Source organism: Hydra vulgaris, chromosome 14 (assembly GCF_038396675.1).
Source record: "Hydra vulgaris chromosome 14, alternate assembly HydraT2T_AEP".
NCBI lineage: Eukaryota > Metazoa > Cnidaria > Hydrozoa > Anthoathecata > Hydridae > Hydra > Hydra vulgaris.
In genome coordinates, this window is record NC_088933.1 from 10,232,961 (window position 1) to 10,260,686 (window position 27,726).

Consider the following 27,726-nt stretch of genomic DNA (forward strand, 5'->3'; position numbering starts at 1 on the left):
TTTTGAAACCCCAATTTTTTTTTTTTATAACAACGAGCATTATTTTCATGCTTTTAATTTGTAATCTACTATTTATTTAACACGTTAGCGGTTTTCGGCGGCATGACCTTATGGTCTTTTTCGAGTTTTCGAGTTCTTTATTTGTTCGTTATTAATTTTATTTTATTTTTAATGAAATCTTTATTGATAATTAATTCTAACTTTTTCGCTGTATATATATATATATATATATATATATATATATATATATATATATATATATATATATATATATATATATATTTGTATTAAAGAGTAACAACAACAAAAACTAGTGTTCTAAATTAACATTACCATTTTTTTTAGTTATGTTATCTTAGAAAACGTAAGTAACAAAACAAAGTTTCGTTCAAAAACGTAACAAACAAAACAAAGTTTCGTTCAGCTGATCCAACTTTCACCACAACGCACTTATACGTGTAAACAAACGCGTACAAATAGCTTGAAATAAAGCTTTACCACGAAATCGTTTCACGTTTGTTTTTTTATGATAATGATTTTGAGTTTGATTTTTTCGTTTGGAATAATATCTACAGCGTCAGGTATTTACTATTTACAAGAACAAATTTAGAAAACATAAAATTTTTTTTGAAAAATGGTAATGTAAGTAAAAAATACAAATGTAAGTAAAAAATACAAATGTAAGTAAAAAATACAAATATAAGTAGAAAATACAAATGTAAATTTAACAAAAAGTTTTTGGTTTTTATCAACATTGTGCTAACAATGTTAAAATGATATTAGTAAACGAATAAAATGTGTCAATAGCCAGTTGTTTTGCCGACTAAACAACCAAAAGAAATAAAAAATCCTCGCCATTAAAAATTTTCCAAATTCCAAACTTGCCGACTAAAGTTTGAACAAGGTTTTGAACACCTCTAAGGATAGGGTTGCCAGATGTTCGGTTGTTACGAAAGAGAACACAGTAAAAAAATTAATACTTTTACTGGTTTGGCGCTGTATTCTACTCTGTAAAGGCCGGACCTCTGGCAACCCTATCAAAGGACGGCTCTGAGTGCCAACTCAAATACTAAACCTTTGAATAAACTCCAGTACTCAAGAAATTAGTTTTATTAGTATTTTAAAACGCAATAAGGCTTTCTAATTTTGATCAGTTATAAATAACTAGGTGTAATGACTATTTTTATCTCGCGAGTTCCATTTGCTTCAAATTCTGTTGTTAAAGAAGTTGTGAAAAAAAGACTACTGGATTCTCTTTTTACCGGTAAACATAATGGTCCTATGTGCCAATGTGTTTGATCAAAATCTTTTATAAATTTAAACATATGAGATTTCCTCAGTTTCTTCTCAAAACTCCTTATTTTAAACCTATATTGTCTCTTTTTTCATTAGTAATATGGTTATTGTGTGGTAACACGCAATAAGCATATTACTACTTCTTTCCTATACCGGTAATATTATAATATAATTTCCTATATATATATATATATATATATATATATATATATATATATATATATATATATATATATATATATATATACATATATATATATATATATATATATATATATATATATATATATATATATATATATATATATATATATATATATATATATATATATATATACAACCCGTAGATGTTGTCCGAAAGTTTTTTCCATATTTTGTTGACAAAAAGTAAAATTTAAATGCATGACCGGAATTATTTTTTTTTATTTAAACCTATATTGTCTCTTTTTTCATTAGTAATATGGTTATTGTGTGGTAACACAGGTCAGGCTAAAAGATAGTAGATGTAGCAGTACTCCCTTGCGGGTCATGCTATTTGTCAGTCGATGTAGCAGCACTCCCTTGCGAGTCAGGCTATTTGTCAGTCGATGAAGCAGCACTCCCTTGCGAGTCACGCTATAAGATAGTCGATGTAGCAACACTCCGCGCATGATTTACAGTAAAAAAAAATAAAAACATTTTATTTAAAAAATTAAAAATAAAAACATTTTATTAAAAAAAATAAAAATTAAAACATTGTTTATATTGTTAAAAACATTCAGAATGTTTTTAAAACATTCTGGTCAATTAAATTTGCGTTTTTGTGGGTTTTTTTAAAAACGATTTATTTGCAATTAAATTAATGGTTTTTACTTTCGTCCAACACGCAAATGTTGGACGAAAGTCAAAAGTAATTTAAAGTGACGTAAGTGTTGGCGTAAGAATCACTTTTTTCCTTCCGCTCTTCCCAAAGACAACAAACTACAGATCTATACATACATATATATATATATATATATATATATATATATATATATATATATATATATATATATATATATATAATATATATATATATATATATATATATATATATATATATATATATTTATATATATAATATAATAATATATATAAAATATAATTTCCTATACCGCAACTACTTCTTTCCTATACCGGTAATACCGGTGCCATACTGGTATTAAAAACAAATTTAAAAAAAGCAGAATTTTTTTGCTATTTTCAATTATTTTACGAAGTTAACAAAGTACGATTTAAAAACAAATATAATATCTTACGAGTTCCATTTACTTCAAATTCTGTTGTTAAAGAAGTTGTGAAAAAAAAGACTACTGGATTCTCTTTTTACCGGTAAACATAATGGTCCTATGTGCCAATGTGTTTGATCAAAATCTTTTTTAAATTTAAACATATAAGATTTCCTCAGTTTCTTCTCAAAACTCTCTCTCTTAAACCCATATTATTGTCTCTTTTTTCATTAGTAATGTGGTCCTATACCGCAACTATTTCTTTTCTATACCGGTAATACCTGTGCCATACCGGTATTAAAAACAAATTTAAAAGAAGCAGATTTTTTTTGCTATTGTCAATTATTTTACGAAGTTAACAAAATACGATTTAAAAATATATATAATATCTAGTGATTTATCATTCAAACTAGATTTTATTTTGGTACAAATTATGCTAGAAGTAGAGCAAACCCGTTCTAATTCAACACTTGTTGATTTTGTTGTTAATAAAGCTAGATAAACTTGGTAAAGATGCTTTCCTCTAGAAACTTGTTTATCAAATCATTGTAAATTTTTTTTATTTTTGCGGCAAGACTATTAAATGAATTTTTAGTAATGTCAAGAGTTTAAGGAATTCTTGCAAATTTTGTATTAATAATATAATGCCCTTTGTTTTTCAATAATAAGATTTTTTTTGTAATTATGTCATTACAACGTAACAGTCAATTTCAATACTGTTTTTTTTATCAGTTTCTTGGTTAACTACGACGAGATTGTCTTCATTTTGTTCAAATCGCCGTGCAAGTTAAATAATAAGCTTTGAAATAGACCTCTTTACAGTGTTATTAAATGAACTATAATCACTGGCGTTTAGCTATTGCTGTGGATTTCAGAAATAATACAGAACATCAGAGTATTTGCTTTGTTTCTTTTTTATCTCGAAAAACAACACATCCTTCATTTCTACATATGACGCTAGACTTCGTTCTCTTTAACACCATTGATTACTTTGTTAGGTGTTTTTTTCCGAATCTGAATTACTTATTTTTCACTTAAACGCTTGACCAAAAACCAATATTTTCAGACTCAAGAATTTTTAAATGAAAAGACAGACATATCAAGAAGCTGTCATTCAAGAATTTATAACAAATAAGTCAGATTATGTTATGAATCATAGTATGTTGTAAATGTCGGACTATAATAATCCACAGCCTCAATACTTTAGCCATCCAAACCAATTCAACAGCATCAATGCATAAACAATGCATTCATTCTGTTAATTCGGTTTGTATCTTCAGTACCTAGGTATACAAAGTATGCAAAAGAAATTTACTGTGTAGCAATTTTATCTTTGAAACTCTATAAGTGATCTAGACTGTCTGACAAAATCAGATGGTTTTTTACCAGATAAGTCATTTGATTTTTGAGAAATATGAATTATTTGAACATATGACAAATGAAAATAAAATTTTAAAACTTTTAAAACTTTTTGACCTTTATAACTCATCGTAACAAACTGTGAGTTTGCTAAGATGAATTATCAAGATTATGAAGTGTCTAAAAGTAAGAAAAAATTGGCCTGTTTGAAAACAACTCTTTCTTTTTATACATTTTATGTTTCCCTCGCAAGTAAGTATCTTATGTTAATGTTTTAGCATTATTATACTTCAAATAATACTTTTTGCAAACAAGACCGTTTTCTGAAAGCATTTGGAGCTTTCCAAAAACTCTTTGAGAAATTCCTTAAAAGATTTAGATTTTAGTTTGCCACAAAAAAACAAAAACAAGAACCACAGGTTTAGAAATAAACAAGCAAAGTAAAGACTAAAGCTGTGGATTGCTAGATTTAAAAAAGGGAGATCTTATACATTTACAATTAAATGACTGTCATTGTTAATACACACGTCACCATCATGAAGCATATTTTTAATATCAATAGCTAGATGTCAAAACCAATGTTGAAGCAATATTTTTTTAATATTCACATCATTAGGTGTTTTTAGTAACATTAATTTCCTATGCCTATGTTGCCGCATTAAGACAAGCAATTGAAAATTGAAATGATAAATTTACAACCAAATGTCAACTGGCCACTAAAAAGGTCAAGCATTAAATCAGGACAATTATCAGAGTGAAAAGGAATTACTAAAGTCAGCACTTTTGGAAGAGTGTTTAGTTAAAGATAATATAGAATCACTTTCAAAAACATCAAAATTATTGTGATTTGGCCAAAATATATAACTCAAAAACACCATAATTATTGTTTTCTATTAAACTGGTAACCAAAGAATTAGCCTTTCACCATATAGTTGATTTTGATGTCATTATAAATTTATACTTGTTTATCTGTAAGCACAAATATACAAACTTATATATATTTATAACAACTAATACAAATATATACAGGGGTGGCACCAGCATTTTTTGGTCTTTGCGATAGCTAACTTTCAGACATGGAGCAAACTATAAACATTTATATGTTTAAACTTATGTCAAATAAGGATGCTTTGCAAAAAATTGCGATGATCGCAATTTTTTGCAAAGCATCCTTATTTGACATAAGTTTGAACAAAAAAGCCCCAAAATAATAATAATAATGATAAATAGACATAAGTTGTAACAGTAAATAATTTACAATCATTTTAATAATATGATTGTAAATTATTTGATATTACAAAAATAACATAATTTATTTATTTATAATAATTTATTTATAATAACATAATAACATAATTTATAACATAATAACAAAAATAAAATTGACTTTTGCTCTATAAACCATATTAAACATATTAAAATAAAGTGCCAACTTTTGTGCAAAACCTTGGTTACCCATTCTAAGAGGCAATCACAAACATTCAAAATAAACCGCATTCAAATCAGAATATTTTAACAGCTGTATTTTAAAGTTTCCTCCACAGAGCTCCACTCCGTCTCCTTTCTCCATCTCACAGAGCTTACTCCGTCTCCTTACTCCATCTCAGAGCGCTTACTCCATCTCCTTACTCCATTTCAAAGTGCTTACTCCGTCTTTAGTAAAAATCATTTGCAAAACGAAATAAATTTTTTAATTGACATGTTTATTGAAAATGGGTACGATGAAAAGCTATTAAGGAATATTACACACCAATTTCATCAAAAATGACAAAATAAAAATACAATTCCATCAGAATACAATAATCTTCCTGTAGTGTCTTTACAATGGGTACCAGGCCTTTCACTTAAACTTCAAAAAATATTCCGAAAAGCATGATACAGAGTAGTATTTAAATTAAACCCAAAATTAAGATCTTGATTATCATCAAAAAATAAATCAAAACTACCAAGTAACAGCCAGCCTGGAACTTATATAATAAAATGCAACTGCTCCAAAGTTTACATAAATTAAATAAAAATGCAGGTAAATATGCGGATGCATCAACATCAGAGGAGCAAAACCTTTTGCAAAGAAGATATTATTTAGGAGAAAACAAGAACGTTAAAAAAAAATAATAAAAAGTTTGAAAGAAAAATTAATTTATTTTAGGTGCCCCTAGAAGTCCTCACAGAGCACCATGGGTGAGCATTTAAATGGAAGTTTACACCTCCTTCCTAACCGATGTCGCGACACTTGCCTAGAGGTGGAGTTTGATCGCTGAGGTCACAATCAACACTTTTTGACTTGAAAATTTTTCTTGACTTGATAAAATTTTTGACTTGGAAAAATTAACGTCACAAGTAACAATTTTTTATAAACTGTAACGGTTTAAAGTTATTGTAATATTTTACAAACTGATGATACTGGTATCCATAAACCAGCAAAAATTTCTTGTTTAGTAAAATTATTAGTATTGAGATAAACTGTATTTCTTTATGTTATATATATGTATATATATATATATATATATATATATATATATATATATATATATATATATATATATATATATATATATATATATTGTTTTCGTGTCGCATTTCACATTTAAAACTTATATCATATCACGCATCAAAAACTATATCATATCATATACAAAAACTATAGAAAAATGTTTTTTAACTGGAATTATATTAAAATATTTTTGTGTTTCAGAGATATAGAGTTAAGAGAAGGTTGTAACTACAATTAAAAAAAAGAAGCCTTCTCGACTGTAGTAGCCTTCACAGCCTAGATTAGATAAATTAACATTAAAAAATAAAAATTTAAAGTTACTTTCTATTATAATTAAAGAAGTCAAAACTGGCTCTTTGTTTTAACTCTTGCTTCTTAAGTGAGAAGTTCGGAGTTCGATCCATACCACTTCCTTGATAGTAATGTGAAAGTGAATAACAATAAAAAATAAATAAAAATAACCTAATACGAAAACGCAAAAAATTTTTTTTTTACCCTTTTTCGTGATTTAAGACTCAAAATTGTGAGAGTCAGTATCAGTTATATTATTGTAGGAAGAGCATGTCTTAAAGGTTTTATCAGTAAATTCAATTTTAGGGCACCAGAAGTTTTTTTTTTTTTTAGAATTTAAGAAATAAAATTTAATAGTAAACTCATAAATGCCACAGTTAAGTGGTTTAAAACAATTTTATTTTTTTGCTTGTTGCGCTCTCTAGTATGGAGACTTGGTCAAAGTGGTGAGTTTTTAATATAAACGTAGGAATATTTATTGCCTTCAGTACATACATCAACTATCTTATAACCTACTGCTACAAGAGAGTGCTGCTACATCGACTGAGGTTTTGGCATGGGGCAGCAATGTTTTTTTATTTTATTATTTTAATTAATATTTCTATTAATATCAAGCAAAAAAATAAAATTATTTTAAACCGCTAAACTGCTTTACTTTAAACTGTTACATGTTATATTAGTTAACTTACCAAAAAATGAAAAATTTAAGATCAACTAAATTATATAACTATGTGTAATACAAACATCTATTATGTAAAAAAGCAAATTATTATCTTTACTTTAAGTATTACCTTGTAAATTAAACTTTTGCTTAATAAATGTAGTTACTAAAAGCACTATAAAAAAAAACACTATAAAAAAAAAAAAAACTGTAAAAAAAGCAACGTTGTTCCAAAGTCGTTCTAACGTTAATCAGACTATCGTTGGTTTAATGTTAAACAACCAATGTTTTTCCAACGTTGTTTTAATGATAACATTCAAACGTTAGCTGATAACATTTTTGCAACGTTGATAGACAAACGTTAGAATAACACCGTTATGCCGACATTGGGACATCGTTGGAATTTAGTTAACTCGCGTCGCGACCAAAATCCAACTAAATTACAACAACGGCAAGACGTCTTTTTTTACTGGGACTATATTTTCTTACCCTTAGTACAACTATATTTTTTGTATAAAACTTTAAGTACGGCTAGTTGAAGGCTGTGTACTATGCATAATTGATGTCAAACCTGTAAAATTTGTCCTAATCGTTTTACTCCTTTAAATCACGATAAACAAATCTGATTTGTGCTCTAAAGTTTAAAACACATTTTTTTTTAAATATTCAATTCCAACAAGACTGCAAACAACCACTATTAGAGATGGAAGTTACTGCAATAGAAAAGATGAAGTTCATAAAGCAAGATAAGGATTAACAGACGGCTTAAAAGATTGCAAGTTATATGAATCAGAAAAACAAAGTAATGGGAGCAAACTCTAAAGAACAAATATTCGAGGAAAAAAACAAGGTAAATAAAACTTTTTGGAGCACTTAGGAACAGTCACAGTGATAGGATGAGACTTTATTGAATGACGAGTAATACAAGAATGAACTTTAGTAGATGGCACAAGAGACGCTAGATGTTTAGAACGGGACACATTGTATAGTATAGTATAGAATAGAGAACGAGAAGCAACATTACGACAATATGAAAATGATTGACTGTTAGCTGAAAAAGCAGGGCAAACTATGTTTACAATGCATTTTTTCACCTTGTCAAAAAAAAGGGCAATATTTGAAGATCCACTCCAGATATGGCAACGGTATACCATAAAAGGACGGATTTGAGGTTTATAAAGATTGAATTTTATAGAGATAAAGAGTTCGGAGTAAGAAAGTGACAAGCACTATATATAGAAGCAAACCTGCAATATATCAACCTATTTGTGGCTTATATTGGGTAGGATATGATTAGTGGAATATTGAGATGAGATTGACAAAAAGTTCTTAGCAAACAATTCAGCTTTGTCTTTAGGAGAGGTAACAAAATTTGAATCACAAAAAAGGTAAAATAACAGATTCGCCTTTATAATAGACACTGTAAAAAATTCTCCAGTAGTCTCTGGAGCCTAACTTTTGAGATAAAATACGAGATTTTGTGACAAAAGAATAGTGGATTTTGGCGTTAGACAAAGCTTTTTTATAATAGCTTATAGAAATAGGAAACAGACGTCTGTTTCTGTAAAATTGTTTTGGCAATGGATACAAAATTAATAGTTACGATTGGAAATTGCAGCAGCACAATGAGAAGAAAACCATGGAGAAGAGTGAGGCTTGAATTGAAATTGTTGAGAAGTAATAAAAGTTTCCATGTCAACCTAAATACAAGAAGTTACATAAAAAGCTCATTTTTTGGCGAAAAAACGAAAGATTTCTGCCCAAGGGCCATTACGGAGAAAATCACGGAAAGAGTCCTAGTCAGCTTTAAGTTAGTTGTAAGAGGTACTATTACAGGGGGTATTTGATGATGAAGTAAAATGAGATTAAAGTTTTAGAGAGATCAAACCGTAATCAGAAGAACCTAAGTGAATGTAATGAGAAACTGAGCTTCCAAAGTGAGTAGAGAATTAAACGATTCAGATTTTCTGGAAAACGAGACGGAAAGTTCACTATTGATTATTTGTGTTAGAGATTGAAACAAGCATTTTTGGGCTTTAACACCTGCAGAGTAACTGTCACTAAAACCAATCAGTTCAGTGTGATGAGCATTAAAGTCACCAACAACAACAATATTAACTGAAGCTACGATATTGGCTAATAATTTACGTTATATAACATAATTTCATAGTTACATAGATAAGACAGTGAAGGACTATTATTTTTAAAAAATTAACTAAAAGTTTTGGATATTTCACATAAAGATTGTAATTCATGAGTCATTTCTTTTTTTCTCCATAGTCCATAACAAGTTTTCTTTTGAGCGTATTTGGAGATTTATGAATATTTTAAAGTGCGAAAAACAATTGCAGAAAATGATTCAACTGTTCTATTATTGAAATATAATGCAACTTGGTTTATATTTGTTGTGCCTTTCATGATATTTTTTACATGCATTTTAGATCCATTATTTTCATTAGCACATCTTTGGCTTTGCAAATGTGTATGAAGTTCATTCGTGCTGCCACGAACTGCTTTATTTCGTTTTCTACATCCAATAAAGTTGCAAACTTCATAATTTAAGTTAATTCTTAGTTAAATACAATTTTCATAAGTGATACCTTTTGAATTGTGTAAAATTAAACCCTTTAAATATTTGGTAGACTTTAAATTATAGTGGACATATATTATTTTTTATGTTTACAATATAAAACAATGATACTTCAAATATTTTATATGCTAATTATCTCTGAAGAATACATGCACACAAACACATAAATCTAATGTTTTTCATTTAAAAGAGAGCAATTTTGTTAAGTATATAACATTAATTTATATAGGTTTACACTAAACATTACAATTAATTATAAAATTAGTATTTATTTTTAACCATTCCTTGTTGTTTTCAGTTGAATATTCTATTCTTAAGTTTAGCGTTTATTTAATATTTTCGCGATTTAATTAAAAATAAAATTTTTTCGAAGAAAAGGTAAACAAAATGCAAAGCGCACTTGTTTAATGTAGAGATTTTTTCAATACACTCTTTTAATAAACTATTGATCAATCAGATCAACACTCTACAAAACAAGTATGTTTCACAAAAATGTTCCGTGAAACAAACAAAAAAATTAAAAACTTAATTTTCTTTTTGTATTTAAGCATTTAACTCAACATAAAAATATTAAGATATTTTTTTTTTAACATTAAACGTTTTTGTAATTGTAAGGTCCAGGAAGACCTTACGGTCACAGTGCTTGGCGGAAAAGCATAACATTGCAATGTTATGCAATGTTATGCTAAAGCATAACTTTGCAATTGCGATGCATTGTCATAACAAATAAAAAAAAATGGCACGGATTTCATACTTAACTTTTAATGTTCTAATGATTGTAAAATCAGCATTGTATGATTAGCATTTTTTGTTCGATTGGATAAATATTATACATGTTCAAAACTCCAAGAACATTTGAGAGAACACCGCAGAACACCATAAAATTTAACTACGTAGTTTATCTTAAGTTAACAGACTTATATTCATAAGACCTTTTCACTAAGTATTCCCTCGGGATCATATGGTACATTTATGAAAACTTGGTAAATTGCATAAACATGTAAGATATAAGCACACCAAATACACAATATGAGCACAACATATAAGACACGTTGCACACCATATATTAGATATACATGCTGCATACCAAAATTAAAGTAATTTATTAGCTTGAAATATTCATAGTACGTTTATGAACTTTAGAGTATAGGATAAAAAGTTCAAAAATAACAAACCAAGGACACATGAAATAACACATGAGATGCTTTTTGTATTTATATCTAAATATTTTTATATTTATTAAGTAAAATTTATTTCTATAACTCATATTTGACTTAAGTCAAATATGAGTTATAGAAATAAATTTTACTTAATGTTAATGTTAATTTTGTTAGACCAGGAATTCCTGTTCTAACAAAATTAACATTAACACCACCCCAAGAACACATTTAAAAAATACCATAGCAAAGTTTAAAAAAAAATAAATAATTTAATGGTAAGTAACTAAAAAATAGTGATAAAACTCGTGCAAAACCTCATACATAGTACATATATTACCTATTTATATATATTGTACATATATCACCTATTTTTTTGGAAAAAAGATTTAGGATTAAACATTCTTTTAGAAAAATAAAAAACCATAAGGACTTCTTAGAGTACCTTAACAACCTCACACACACACACACACACACACACACACACACACACACACACACACACACACACACACACACACACACACACACAAAATAATAATATTAAAATAAATTTACGTTCTCGTTTGAGTAGACTTTAAAAACGTCATAAAATAGTTATTTCATATCCTTTAAACAAACACATGCTTCTAACAAGCTCTAATAAGTCTTAGAGGTTTAAATTGTATTTTAAAAGAAAACAATTTGTTGGTTGCCATTAACCTTTATCCTAAACCTTTTGGCATTTTTTTAAACCTTTTGGCATTTTAGTAAAACTTTCAGTTATATATTAACTCAAAGATTTATAAACTTGGAGTTAATATATAACTCCAAGTTTTTATAAACAGTTTTATTATATTATATTTTATTATACAGTAATCTGTAGTAAACAATAATTTCTAATCCAAAGTTACTTTAGTTTACTTCAAAAGCTGCGAAGAAAGTTTCTGCACTGCTAAACCGTTAAAAATATTGCTAAACAGTTAAAAAATATTGCTAAACAGTTAAAAATAAGTATAAAGCAGTTTAAAAAGAAGTTTGTTTAAATAGAACAACGATTTTATAGTTGCAAAATCAATTAATTTTAAAAATTATTTAAATTTGTAAACTGCATATACACAATAGAGTTGTTAACCGGAAGATTTCGTACAATTTCGGAAAAATAAAATTTTTCCGAATTTGTACGAAGGATATTGAGAACCAGGAATTTTTTTTTTGTTCCGACTTTTACGAAACAAAAAAGCAGTCGATGTTCATTTCGCAAATGCTATTTACGAAATGTAGCCTTTCGCAAGTTAAATTACGAAATAAAACTATTTTGCTACATACGAAAAAAGCACTAACAGAAGTCGCATTTCCGAATAGAGCTCTTTCGCTAAACGACGTTTTGAAGTCTATAAACAAATTTTGTTGCTGAACGGATATGGTTGTAAGAAATAATATTTTTATATACCAAAATGATTATAATAAAATTTTATTTTCAGTATTGCAACATATGAACATTATAAGGTTTTATTTTTTAATATAATGATAAAAAAACAAATTTCTTTTGAAACGAAACTCTTTTGCACCACTTGGTGCAAAAGAGTTTCGTTTCGCGTTTCGTAAAGAGTTTCGTTTCCGCGTTTCGTAAGTTTTTTTTCCGCATTGAACTGTTTCGCAAGAAACAGTTCAATACGGAAAAAAACTTACGAAACGCGGCATAATAAATATATTTAATTTCGTTTTATAAATTAAACACGTATAATTAACTATACGCGCTTTCACTTCTGTTACCTCAATAACAATAAGTACATTTAAAAATTTTAAAGACATCTTTTTCAATAATTTTTTTTAAAATGTTTTCCATAATAAACAAATAAAAAAAGTCAGAGTGGCAAGGTGCGAAGGACATTTGCTACCCCTTGAACGTTCGCCCTTAAAAATGCTTTGATTTTCAACGCCCCAACGTTATTGGGACTATACAACTGCTGAAGGTTTTAAAACTCTAGCTGTTTTGGAGAGCAGTAAAAAAATAGTAGCAAGATTTTATTAGACAAAAATGAAGTTTCTTTTTTTTTGTTTATAACAATAGTCCGTCATTTTTAAAAAGGGCAAAAGCTAAAACCGAAGTGTGGAATAAAAGTTAAAAATGCAAGACTAAAGTTCCCAATATATTAAAGTTAATTCAAAAACACGTTTTAATAATTATAAAATACTTATAAAAGTTTTTATATGACTACGTTTGTTAAAAAGTATTTAAGTTCATAAAAATGCTTCAAAAGCGTCTGTCGTTTTACTTTTCTATTCTTTAACCCTTTTTAACCAAAAATAAATTAAGGAATCATAAATTGTTATTTTACAAGTATTATAATTTCTGCTTAACACTTTTACATAAATAGTATTTAAATTTAAAATATATATACTTCATTTAAAAAAAGAAAAGTTAAAAATATTTTTTTACAAATTTAATCCGCCATTTGTAAAAAGGTCAAAAAGCAGCTTCATTTTCTGGTCCATGTCAGACATCTAGTTATATAATATATCATTGTTTCGAAATGCTTTGTTTTGCAAGTTTTTTTTTGTAAATGGTTATTACGGAATTATTATTATTTTTTTCCATATAATCCGTTATGGAGGGTTAAATTGCGCAAGTACAACTTCCGCAATAGCAACTTGAGATACGGAAGATAAAAATGCGAAATTTTCGTAAGTTTTTGTTTACGGCAAACAACCCTAATGTAAACGAATTAAAAATCTTTTACTTGTTGCTTAGGCGGCACTAAATTTAGTTTCCTGTTGATTTGTATTAAAAAATTGGTTTGGTTATAAGTTCAAAAGTGCCTTTTTTCCAAATGAGCTTTTAGCTTAACAAAATTAGTCCTTAACTATTTACTTATTTAAATGTTAAACTAGAAGCCTTTATTAACACAGGATATTTGAGATTTGGCAAATCTTCTTTTTAAACTTGCCACAGTAACAAATGCGCAATTCAAAATTTAATATAAAAAAACTAACTTATGAAAAAAGTTAAAATTTGAAAATAAAATTTTGAAAAAAATTTTATATATATATATATATATATATATATATATATATATATACACATAAATACAATACACATATAGAAATACATATTAGTTAGTAAATGTTCACCATTGAATCTGATTCTTTCTTTATAAAGTGTTCAATCTAGTTAAATGATGTTTATTTTGCATATAAAGGATGTGGCACGTCTAAATTTCAACGAGGCAAAGTAATTGCTGGGACAACAGCAGTACATGGCTCTTGGCCATGGCAAATATTGATACTAACCAATAGCATACCAATTTGTGGTGGAACACTTATTGCTCCAAACTGGATACTCACTGCTGCTCATTGCTTAAACAAGACACTCGCTCAGCATTATATTTTACGGTAACTAAATTTAAGCTATTTTTAGTCACTACCACCGTGTTTGTAACACTTTAGGCTCAGCTAAATCTGATATTTGAGGCTAATTTTCATTCTTTTCATTATTGTTGTCACAGCAAATATTTTTTGCCCATTAAGTTTTTAAATATCAATTATTATTGTTATTATAATATTATTTTACCAAGTCCATAATACATTTCATACAAATAAAAATATTTTACATAACTAGTATTTTCATTTATTATAGAGGAGGCGAACACAACATAAACATTCAAGAAGGAACCGAAGAAGATATTCCAGCTGCAGATTATTTTATCCATCCAACATACAATCCACGCACCGCGAATAACGATATTGCCCTAATTAAACTTTCCAGACCATTCAAAATTAATGATTACGTATCTACAGCTTGTTTACCAAGCGCTGAACCTCAAGCAGGAACTTCTTGCTATATAGCTGGTAATGAACTTGTTATTTATATATACATATATATATATATATATATATATATATATATATATATATATATATATATATATATATATATATATATATATATATATATATATATATATATATATATATATATATATATATATATATATATATATATATATTTATAAGGGCAGGTCAAAACCATACATTTGTTTAAATTTTGACAAGCAGCACTATGTGGTGTTTTTGAATTGGTATAATAAATATGTAGACAAAATTATTTTTTTTACACACATCCCTAGGGGTTGCACGACACACCCTTGTTTTTTCACTCAAAAAAATTGTTAAAAAAATTTTTTTTTTTTGATTTTGGTATACATTCTTTTTACAATTTTAGAATTATAAACTTCAATTTCAGAATTATAAACTTCATGCCTTAGATAAAGTTTCAAAATATGATATTATGTCAGCATAAGAAGTTTTGCTATGCTTCTATATAATTTTTTAGTTTATTCTATTTGTTGCATTTTAGTCTCTATACATAGTATATTTAGTGTTTGTGTATATATTTGTTTACTTTTTTATTTTTAGTAATTAAAAATAAAATATAACTAATATAAAGCAATACATTGGATCATGGCAAGATTTCATACTCGCAGTAAAACTGACAACTTAACATTTGGGCAAGGTTTTATATTTCCAACTGCAATGATTCCTACAAAAAAAGATGTTGTGAAACATTGCTATTACGTTTGTGGAAATAAAGATGCTAAAAGCAAAGGATCAAGTTCTGCTCATAAATGTATCAGATTAGTTACCACTGAAATAGAATATAATTGGCGTAAATTTAGTTTTCCAATAATCGAAACAGAGGGAGTATTCTCAAAATTATGTACATTAATGGAAAAAGCATCCAATTTAAATAAAACTTCAAGACTTAGAGGAAATGCTAATATTTATGACAAACTGAAAGCTTTTGAAATCATGTTTGATATATGTTCATGCAATTGTTATGGTTTAGGAGAAAAAAGAGAAAAATCGTGCTTACATATCTACTTTAAAGAAAACTGAAACTAGAAAAAAAAATTTGTATCAAGGCTAAAACAGTTAAATACACATAAAATTATTGAGAAAGGCATTGATAGACAAATTACCGATGACAATTTTTATGAATGTGAGGATAATATCATATTATATAAATGTGAGGATAATATCATATTATATGAATGTGAGGATAATATCATATTTGATGATTGTGAGGATCATATCATATTAGATGAATGTGAGGATAAAATCATATTAGATAAATGTGAGGATAAAATCATATTAGATGAATCTAATAATGAGTATGACAAGCTATATGAATCTGATGACTTCAAAAAATGTAATCAAAATAGGTTTCATAACAATATGACTATATAATATAAGCTATATGACTTCAAAAAATGTAATCAAAATAGGTTTCATAACAATATGACTATATAATATAAGCTATATGACTTCAAAAAATGTAATCAAAGTAGGTTTCATAACAATATGACTATATAATATAAGCTATATGACTTCAAAAAATGTAATCAAAATAGGTTTCATAACAATGAACTAGCAATCATAGCAGATCGATATCGTTTCATTTGCAGAGCAACTGCTGCTATTGTCAATGCTGCTCTAAAAGACATGGGTATACTAAATGAATCAAATATGCTTGATAGGAAAAAAGTACAAAGAGAAAGACTTTGTGATGAACAAAAAAATGTAAATGAATAAAAAGGCGAAAATTTAAAATTACAATGTATTGGTTTTGATGAAAGAAAAGAAAATACAATAACAATTGAAGAGATAATTAAAGAAGAACATATTAAAATTGTTAGAGAACCAAGCAGCAGCTATATAGATCATCTAACGCCTGATAATAGAACTTCTCGCTGCATTGCTAATGAAATTCTCTATTTAATATTTGAAACTAGCAACAGTTCAGATTCTAGCAACAGTTCAGAAACTAGCAACAGTTCAGTTCAGTACTAGAAACAGCAGTTCTTTAAATGCTCTCTTATGTGATGCAACTGAAAATTTGGAGGGGTGAAAAAATTAATTGAAACAGAACTCGATAGACCAATGCAGTGGCTCGTTTGTCAACTACATTTAAATAAAACTCCCTTTAAACATGTATTTGAGTTGATTGATGGAAAAACTTCTAGCCCTGGATTATTTAAAGGAGAAATTGGTAAAAAAATAACAGAGGACTTAACTAATTTAGCAGTAGTTCCTTTCAAAAAAAATCAATGGTTCTTTTCATTTAATTCCAAATAATATCTTTGGTGAATTAAGTTTAGATCAAAATTATCTTTACAGTGTCTGTTTATCTATTCAATTAGGAAATGTTTCAAATAAAATCTCTAACGATTCTCCCGGAAACATTTATCATGCTTGGTGGCTCACAAGAGCAAATAGTATTCTACGCTTATACATTTTTACAGAAAAGCCAACAAAAGAATTTATTAACTTGGTTAAAATAACTATGCAACAGGATGGTTCCAAATCAAAATATTTGGCAATCAATGGCGCTCAAAATTTTTATATTTTTCTCAATTTATTAAAAATGCAGTTATTGATGTAAAATATAAGGAGGTAATGAAGCAAGTTTTGAAGCAAAACTCATACTTTTCTAACCCGGAGAAATTTATTTTATTGTCGATGATAAGTTATGAAAGAAAACAAGTTAGAACTACAGCCATTCAAAGGATACTTAAATCCAGGAATACTAGCAAATCCACATATATCAAATAGATTTTTTTAACTTCCTACAACATTAAATCTTGGAGCCAAAGATTACTGTGAATTAATAAACTGGGGCATTGAGAAAGTTCATTCACCACCTTTACTGAATGATTATTCAAATGAAGATATTTTAAAAGCCAATGACAATAAATTAAGTATCCTTGTCATAGTCAGAGTGTAGAAAGAATAGTTAGAGTAGTCACAAAGTAGTCAGAAAAATAGATATGGCTACGAAAAAAGTCGCAAGTTTGTAATAAACCTGTTGGAGTCCAGGGAAAAAATGCCTAAATTTGATTGAAAAGCGCAATGGAAATAAGACATTTATAAAAATATACATTTTTTTGTAACCTATAAAAACTTTTCATTCTATTTTTTTTTATTTCTAAAAGTTTTGTTTCTTTGCTTAAAAAAGGCAATATATGAACATAAAGCATTTTAAAGGTTATACCTATATAAGCATTTTAAAGGTTATATATATATATATATATATATATATATATATATATATATATATATATATATATATATATATATATAAACATATATATATATATTTATATATACATATATATATATATATATATATATATATATATATATAAACATATATATATATATTTATATATACATATATATATATATATATATATATATATATATATATATATATATATATATATATATATACGTATATATATATATATATATATATATATATATATATATATATATATATATATATATATATATATATATATATATATATATATATATATATATATATATATATATATATATATATATATATATATATATATATATATATATATATATATATATATATATATACATATTAGGGGTAGTCAGTTTGAGGAAATTTTTAAATCTAAATCGCCATACACACTAGATATGGGGCAAATGTTGAAAAAACAACTCCCAAAAAATTTGAGCTCAACAGGTCCACTCTATCCTTACCCCCTAAGCACTTTTTTAGAAACAAAATTCTCAAAAACCATCAAAAACAGTCGATTTTGCAGGTACAGGGGGAAAGTTAAATGAAAAAAATTTGAAATTTTTTTCTTCTGGGATGTTTATTTTTACCTACATATTTTAGCAAAAATACATGGTATTTTTAAAACAGAAAAACTTTGAAAGAAGTGCAATTAAAAGTAAATGTGATTTTATTTTGGCCAAATTAAAAGAGCCATGGATTAAAGCTGGATTTTTTATACTAAACGATCAAAGTCTAGTAAAAAATCTTTCAAATTTGGACAATGAATATTCAAAACTTAAATAGCATAAAAAAAGGGGATCCGCTGCAGATTTAGCAAAACAGCAAGATTTTAAAGTTTACCTGAACAAATTATTCTGGGCTGGCATTCCTGGTCTTAGGAATACAATAACAAAATAACGAAAAAAGATCTGATTCAGAAAAGCTTGAGGATTCGGAGTTTCTGGAGGACTAAGAAGGGGAAAGAAGACTCATGCTTGGATTAAAAGATAAGAAGTACAGAAAAATAGTGTGTATTTCGTTTTAACTAAAAAATAAAAACTGCTTGGCTTTCTAGCCAACTTACTTACAATTTACATGCCACTTAAGACGGTTTAAAATAAAAATAACTGAACAAAAAAAACAATGTTCACTCACTATTTCAATCTCTCGTATAATTAAATTAAAATTAATAAGTAGTAAATTTTTTGTTACATTTTTAGACAATGGAGAGTAGCAGAAAGAGAAAGCAGCAAGTGAAACAACAATAAAAAGAATTAGAGGGTACAACTAATGTTGAAAATAATAAAGATACTAGTGAGGATTCCTTGAGTGATACTGATTTTGATCCTGGAGAGTGGTTTAAAATAAAAACCTTCACAACAAAAAGTCACTGCTGAAATTTCCATAGATGTTTTTACTGGTAGCTCTTATAGCTACAATCAGTGATATTTCTCCAAGTATTTTACATAAAGTTACAGGTGCAGTTCCTACTCAATCAGGAGCTGATCTGACAGATTTCAAATGTAGCCAGTCTACAGCAGCTAAAAAAATGAAACATGCGAATCATAGTATATGCATGGTATCAAAAGAAGATGTTCAACAAGCAATGAATGAAACCCCATACTCATGCAAAGTGCATTTTAATGACAAAACGTTTATTGAACTAAACAAAGGAAGAAGAATTAAAACTGATATACTGGCTGTACTCGTAAATATTGAAGGTAAGACACATTTGCTTGGAGTACTTCCTTTACCATCATCCTCTGGTAAAGATCAATGCAATGGTGTAATGGACCTTCTTAAGGAGTGCAACCTTGAATCCAAAGTAGGAGGAATATGTTTTGATACTACTGCAAGTAACACTGGGTTAAAGAAAGGTTCTTTAATTAGAATATCCAACAATTTAAGGAAATATCTTTTACTTATTGCATGCAGACATCATGTATGTGAATTAAGAATGGTTCATTTTTGTAATTCAGTTTCAGATGAACATTCTACAGGACCAGATAATCCCATTTTTAAAAAATTAAAAACAAATTTTGAAAATCCTGATTTTAATTGCAATCAAACAGAACTGATAAAGTTTGATTGGAAAATAGTAAGTGAAACTATTCTTGAGAAAGCTGCGCAAGAGTTTTTGAACTTTTGCGACAGAAATCAGGCTAATAAGTGAATTTATAGTTTGTTTTTATGCCAAATGGTATTAACAGGCTAATGATGTTATTAGAACTCCCTTTCTTGATATAAAAGCAATACACCAAATGCAACAGTACCAAAAACTTTGTGCCAAACCAAATGCTGTTGATGCAATTTTAAGCTCTTTTTACAAACATAGTTGGTATTTTGATTCAACAATGATTCCTCTTGCTCTGTTGGATGATAATATGTCATTTGATGAGAAAGCAAATCTTGCAAAAGCAATTCTTACTTTTAAAATGTCAATTACAGCATGGTACAATATAAAACAAAGATAAAACAGAAATGGGAAACAAAATTAATGAACATCTTCATTTGCTCTGTTGGTTGATGAATTTTCATATCTTATGTTTGATAGAATTGGATTAGAGGAACAAAGGATAAATATTAGAGGAACAAAGGATAAACAAAGGATAGATTGGCTTTCGCTTTCCCCTAAGTTTTGGTTTACTTAATATGTTTTTAAAAGCTTTCAGAATTAAGCCAAATCTTTAATTATAGTAAATGACCATTTAGAAAGATCTGTTGGAATGATGCAGCAATTTATTCATAGATACAATAATGAGGAAGTTAAACAGAACACATCGCTAACTAATGAGAAAGCTCGTTGTGCTTTCAGAACACCTGGAAGACATTCAAACAAACTTTCGAAAAGTAAATTTGCAGAAAGCTTATCTTCACTTTACAAAAGGAAGAAAAATGGTGATAATGAACATAAACACAACTGAATTTCTTTGATTTTGAAACTTATTCAAAAACATGAAACTATTATCAAATATTGTATATAACTTTTTCAAATCTAAATTCAAAAAAAAATTCTTTTTTGAAAAAAACTACAATACCATGTATTTTTGCTAAAATATATAGGTAAAAAAAAAAATCCCAGAAAAAAAATTTCAAATTTTTTTTATTTAACTTTCCCCCTGGACCTGCAAAATCTGCTGTTTTTGATGGTTTTTAAGAATTTTGTTTCTAAGAAAGTGCTTAGGGGGTAAGGACCTGTTGAGCTCAAATTTTTTGTGAGTTATTTTTTCAATATTTGCCCTAAATCTAGAGTGTATGGCATTTTAGATTTGAAAATTTCCTCAAACTGACTACCCCTAATATATATATATATATATATATATATATATATATATATATATATATATATATATATATATATATATATATATATATATATATATATATATATATATATATATATATATATATATATACATATTAGGGTGACAACAATTTTTGGAATTTAAAATACCATGATCTGAAAAGCTGTTCTACGTTTTCTTAGAAGTAAGTGAACTAAAAAATACTTTAGCTCAAAAGACTATGAAGATGTAAAACTTGGGTTTTGAGCCAATAACATATTTTTACCAGTTTATTGCGTTATAATTTCAAGAACAATGATATATAAAATAAAAACAACTGCATAAATACAAGTTCTTAATATTTTAATTTATATTTATTAAAGATTGCTTAATTCTTTCTGGGAAATATTTGCAGATATTAATTTGCGATGTTGTCTAATTACTAATCGAATATTTTTTCATTGTTTTTTATTTTGAGATGAGCCAGCAATTGCTGGATTATTCCGATGTTTCTTTCGAAACAATCAATAGTGACACTTATGTTTTTGATAAAAAAAAAAACAAAGTTATTATAAGATTCAAGATCCTTTAAGTTGCCTTTAGTATGAATAGTATACAACCAAACCTTAATCTCACTTACTAAATCCAGTTTTATACAATTAGACTGACTTTCCTTTGTAATCAAATCTTTTAATTGACTGTTATCATTAAGAAAAACAACCGATTTTTAAAGTTTATAAGTTCAATTTCAGGTACTTTATACTGAAGTAAAGTTTTTAAAATGTCTGATTTAGTTTGCAAAGTAAGACGTGAATCAGCTAAAACTATATAACTTTTTTAGATGGCAAGCACCAAGAATGAACTTGCATACTCTTCAACAGTGCGTTGCCTGCCTTTAAGTTCCATTCTTTGTGTATAATTTGTCTATTATTGAACGCTCTCAAGTCATTTAAAACAGAATGCTTAGCAAGGCTAGACTTCAAAAGCTTTGGTGTATGGAAAAATCCGATTTAAAAACACATTTTAGAAACATTATCTTTCTATTGTTCATGAAGATAATTAATTACTGGTGATGAAATTTCAAAAACTAGGTGATATATGGAATATCCTATAAAACGAGCTGCATGAAAGGCGTCGGGTTGATAAATCTTGAAATCTTTTAATTTATCAGATTTAATATTAAAATAAAAAGATATTCTACAAGATGTTGTAATCGTCCCTCGGAAAAGTTGTGTTATTCAAAGAAAACTCTATAAAACTCATTGCTTCAAAATGTAAACTGTATATGCTTGAGCCAAGAATGGTGATTTTCTCAAAAAATCTTTTAAACCTATATTTAGACATAAGGAGCAGAAATTAATGGCAAAAATTCTTCCCATCGCTTCTTAAAGCTGGTATAAAGTTTGTTATTTGGGCTTTGTTTTTAACCCAGGTATAGCTTTGTAAACATGTTTAATGTGCAGTTCGTAATATATGGTGTCTACACATTAACCAAAGCAGTGGTTTTTTTAAAGTTCTTGTTAACAATTATAGTTGTTTAATCCAATTTGCTTGAATTTGTAGCAGTTGTGTCACTACAAACTGCAAAATCTAGCAGATTTTTTATAGCTAAAACCTGATCAAGTGCTTTTCCAGTGTTACTTCGTTTAACTCCTAGAAGAAGATTATCTTTACGCCCGAATTCTAGGCTAGTAGTAGAAACAGCAATTCGGTCACGGTGACTTTCTGCTATAATTTTTTTTCAATATGGCTAACTACTTTACTATCAAAATGGAGAACAAGTTTTTTACCTTTTAATTCATCTCTATAGTTTTCTCGTATTTTAATAACTTTATGTGCTATAGCTTCATAGCGCATCTGTCTCCCAGTCTCTTTATTTAATTTTATTTCTACTCCTAAGTCGTTCATTTTACAGACACTAAACATGGTTTGATCTCTGTAACTGATTCCTTTTCTTACACTTAAAGGTGTTGTTGCTGCTATAAGGCCATCTCTGATAATAACTTTATAATCAATAATAGCAGTTGCATGTGTTTGCTTTTCTTTTTCACTTTAAGTGTATGGACTTTATTAAAACTGTCTTCACCCTGCTTTGAACTCATATATTTAGAATCTATGTAAAGTATAAACTATAAATAAGTTTTTTTAAAAAAGCTTAATAAGGATATAAACTATTTAATACAACAAATGAATAACTTCTTAACATAAGCTTGCTTTTTTGAAACTGAATTTCACTTCTAAGCCATAATAAGCTGAAACGCAGTTTATTAACTTCAATGCATACAGTGATATCTTCTTCATTTTCATTCATGTGTTCACAAGCACCATCTGCAACCATTCTCTTTCTGTTTTCTTCATACCTAGCAAATCTTTTGATTCTCTTTTCAACCCCCGCTTCTAACTTCTTACCTCTAATGTGACTAATGAACTGAACTCTTTCATTCCTCTGATACTCAATAAATGAAAGGTCTTCCATTATAGTCTGTTTGTTTCTAGGCATATTGATACTCTGACGAATTATTTCTTTTATGTTTGCTTTGCCAATATCAAAAAGACCTTACATTATACTAAAACAATTAGATATAGTTTTATAATAAAATGCTCTACACGTCAAATCTAAGTATATTATACTATTATGAAAAATTTGTAACATATAATTGTGTTTTGTAATTATTGATATATAATTGTATTTGTATTTTATTTTAAGTAAAGACATTTTAACATTATTTTGTAACATGTGGATTTAATCCACATATTTAAGTTTTCATTTTCTTTGTGACATGTAGTGTTTTCTTTGCATACCGAATCAAAATTTTCACTTGTTGCAAATGCAAAGTTTTTATATAGGCTTGTAAATCGATTAGATCTAAAACTAGGGTAGATTAGGGTAATATGAGCACCTTGGTGATATGAATTACCTTAAAGATTTTAGATGCAAGAAGTGAAGTTCAAGTTGCTTTGTATTTTTCGAATCGACTTTATGTGGTGATAACAGGAGTCAGTACAATTAGCGTGAATTTATAGCAGCTATCATCTAATTAAAACGCTGTTAAATTTATTGCGTAGTTAAACTAATATCATCACGCATAAATAAATTTGATGTTAATTTAATGAAACTATTTTAACATCAAATTTAAATTTGATGCTAAAATAATGAAATTAATTTTTTCATAAAGAAAAATATGTTAGCTAAAAATCCAAACCATTTTTGTTTGAAAAACAATGCAAAGAAACATTTTCTTTTGACTTTATTTAAAGATGCTATTTTTGTGTAATATGAGCATGCTCAAATTACCCAGTATTTTTCATTAAACATATCTAGTTTAAAGTTCTAAAACAGCAGTGGTTTTAATTGCTTATTCAATAAAAACAAAACATAGTAAAAAATGTTATTATTTTAACAATACTTAATATTTTTCTGTAATTTTAATTCAAAAAATTTGAACTTTCAGGGTTTATTGTTCAAAGGTTTAAGTTAATAAAATTTAAAAAATAACGAAATAATTTTTTATGTTGTAGTTGCGGAAAATATAGTAGTATTGCTCCAACAAAAAGTGGCTTAAAATTTGATCTTTTAATGATTAGTTTGCTCATATTAGTGCTCATATTACCAAGTGGTCTGGTTAAAATGAGCATTTTTGTGACTTTTTTAAAACCTCTGTGTTTTTAAGAAAAAATTTTGGGTGCCCAAATATCTTAGTGGATCATAAGAAGAAATCCCTAAAAGTTATTTATCCGCAAAAACTTTGGATCCAGCATAATATTTTTTGAAAATATTCTAATTTTTGCTTTAGGTGCTCATATATTAACCTAATCTACCCTAATTGTTTTCAAAAATAGGTAGTTTTTTTTTACTTTTTTTATCCTGATCTGTAAACTCATTATTTACAGATCAGAATGGAACAGAATAATTAAGCGTTATATTAACAAAAAGTAAAAACATATATATATATATATATATATATATATATATATATATATATATATATATATATATATATATATATATATATATATATATATATATATATATATATATATATATATATATATATATATATATTTTGTTACTGAATCCATTTAAATTCCTTGATTTTCCATAACTTTTGCAAATTTTTTTCCAAAATTTTTAACAGTTTAGAATTTCCCTGAATTTTCCAGGTTGCCGACCAACCTATACAAATACAGTTATTTATTGGGAAGATACTACTAAGAAAAAATCAACCATAAAAAAGCAGCGACATAAAGTAATTAAGAATACAATAAAAGCAATCAACCGGTGTAATAAGTTTTTTATTAGTAAAACAATTTATTTATTGTAAGCTCTCCCCCTACTCACATATTTTTGACTTATTACATTACAATAGACACAAAATATAAACCACACATTACCCCATTATGACAAAAAATGTAAGTACATTTACAACCGATTACAGCCTGTCATGGCCTGGTTTATTATAAAAGCAAACATGTTTTCAGTAATTTTTATTAGTGATTGATATTTTCAAAATTAATTAAACTTTATCAGAAAATCTGAAACAACTTGGTTTTTAGTAACATCAACTGGGCTTTTAGAAACAACAACTGGTTTCCAGTAACTAAACTTGTTTTGTTTAATTATTTTTAAAAATCGTGTTGTTTATTTGTAAAAAAGAAATTGTTTATAGATAATTACAATTGTAAAATTAACATAGTTTGTTTAGATTTATTAAATGATATACCTTGTAATGAATGTTCATTAATTTAAAAAAGAAAGAAATTAAACGATCTTGTTTTCGAACATACAACATAGAGTTGATCGTGTGAAAAGCGAGGGTTTTTGAGATAAACACAAACTTTATCAAAAGATTGACCTTTGAAAAGAGCATTGTCTTCAAGTTCTTAAAAATAAAAAACACAGATTAATTTACTTAAATCATTCCAAAATAAAATTACTGCCTGTAACTTTCACAATCGCATCTAGTTTATGATTAGTTTATGATTAATATCTAGTTTATGATGAATTTAACACTGCTGTAACTTAATAAACTTTAAATGCAATCGACAAAGGACTTGAATCGCGTTGTTATTAAAATAAATGAAATTAATTCCCTGACTTTAAAAGTTACTTACGTATTTAAAAATACCATGAGGTTTGTCTAACACTGCAGAATTTATGATTGCATCAAATTATTGTTTAACATAAAGGTTCATATTATTACTCTCATTATGTAATATAAAGGTTATTTTTAATATAAAGGTTAGATCCAGAGATGTAGTCAAGACAGTAAAGACCAAGACTAAGACTAAGACATTTGGGCTTAAGACCAAGACTAAAACCAAGACTTTAGGCATCAAGACTAATACTAAAACCAAGAAAGTTAAATATAAGTCTCGAGGCGCCTCGAGACCAAGACTTTGGTCTTGAGACCTACATCTCTGGTTAGATCTTATTACTGATTAAGCAGATATTAACAGATTATAAAATAGATAATAAAGATTTAAGAATATCTTATTGCGATTATCGAATGAGCAACGGCAGCAGCAGTGTTAAATTCATCATAAACTAGATATTATTCATAAACTAATCATAAACTAGATGCGATTGTGAAAGTTACAGGCAGTAATTTTATTTTGGAATTATTTAAGTTTTGTTTTAATACCCTTGGTTGTAGTTACAGTTTTTTATTAAGGTTATGGCACGTTATTTAATAGTTTAATAAGTTGTTTTAAGTGAATTTATTATTAAAATTGAATAAAAATAAATCATCGAATAAACATTTATTTAGAAATGCTTTGTTTCACTTAATATAATGTTTTTGCTCAGGTTGGGGAAAAGTTGCGTATCCTGGACATATGACACATCTTCTTCAACAAGGAAATATGAATGTTGTCGATAGACGTAAGTGCCATAACTTAAATTCAAGACACTTACCTTGGCCAATAACAAACTCTATGATATGCGCTGGAGATGGTGGAAGTACTCCAATTTCTGGTTGTCATGGTGACAGTGGTGGTCCGTTAGTCTGTTATAAAAAGGGAATTTGGGAAGTACACGGTGCAGTTAGTCATGGATCCGATGATTGCCAATCAGTTAAAGCTTATACTGTTTTTGCCAATGTTGCTTACTTCAAAGCATGGATTGATGAAATTATAAAATAATTTTAAAAAAAGATTAAATTAAAAACTATTTGTTTTTCATATTTACTATAGAAATGTTTTTTGGTCCTCAATATAAACTTTATCTGAAATAGTTTTTATAGCCTAAATATAAACATTCACGTGGAAAT

At 27.4% G+C, this 27,726-nt stretch overlaps 1 protein-coding gene across 1 annotated transcript; it reads left to right on the forward strand.

Annotated features, from left to right (window-relative positions):
- Positions 1-430: 430 nt before the first annotated feature.
- On the forward strand, positions 431-27,626 carry LOC100200875 (chymotrypsin-like elastase family member 3B). The gene is made up of 4 exons (XM_065817626.1): positions 431-581; positions 14,278-14,470; positions 14,715-14,926; positions 27,264-27,626. Exons 1-4 carry the CDS (start codon positions 527-529, stop codon positions 27,596-27,598), a joined length of 795 nt encoding a protein of 264 aa, XP_065673698.1. The 5' UTR covers positions 431-526; the 3' UTR covers positions 27,599-27,626.
- Positions 27,627-27,726: the final 100 nt, after the last annotated feature.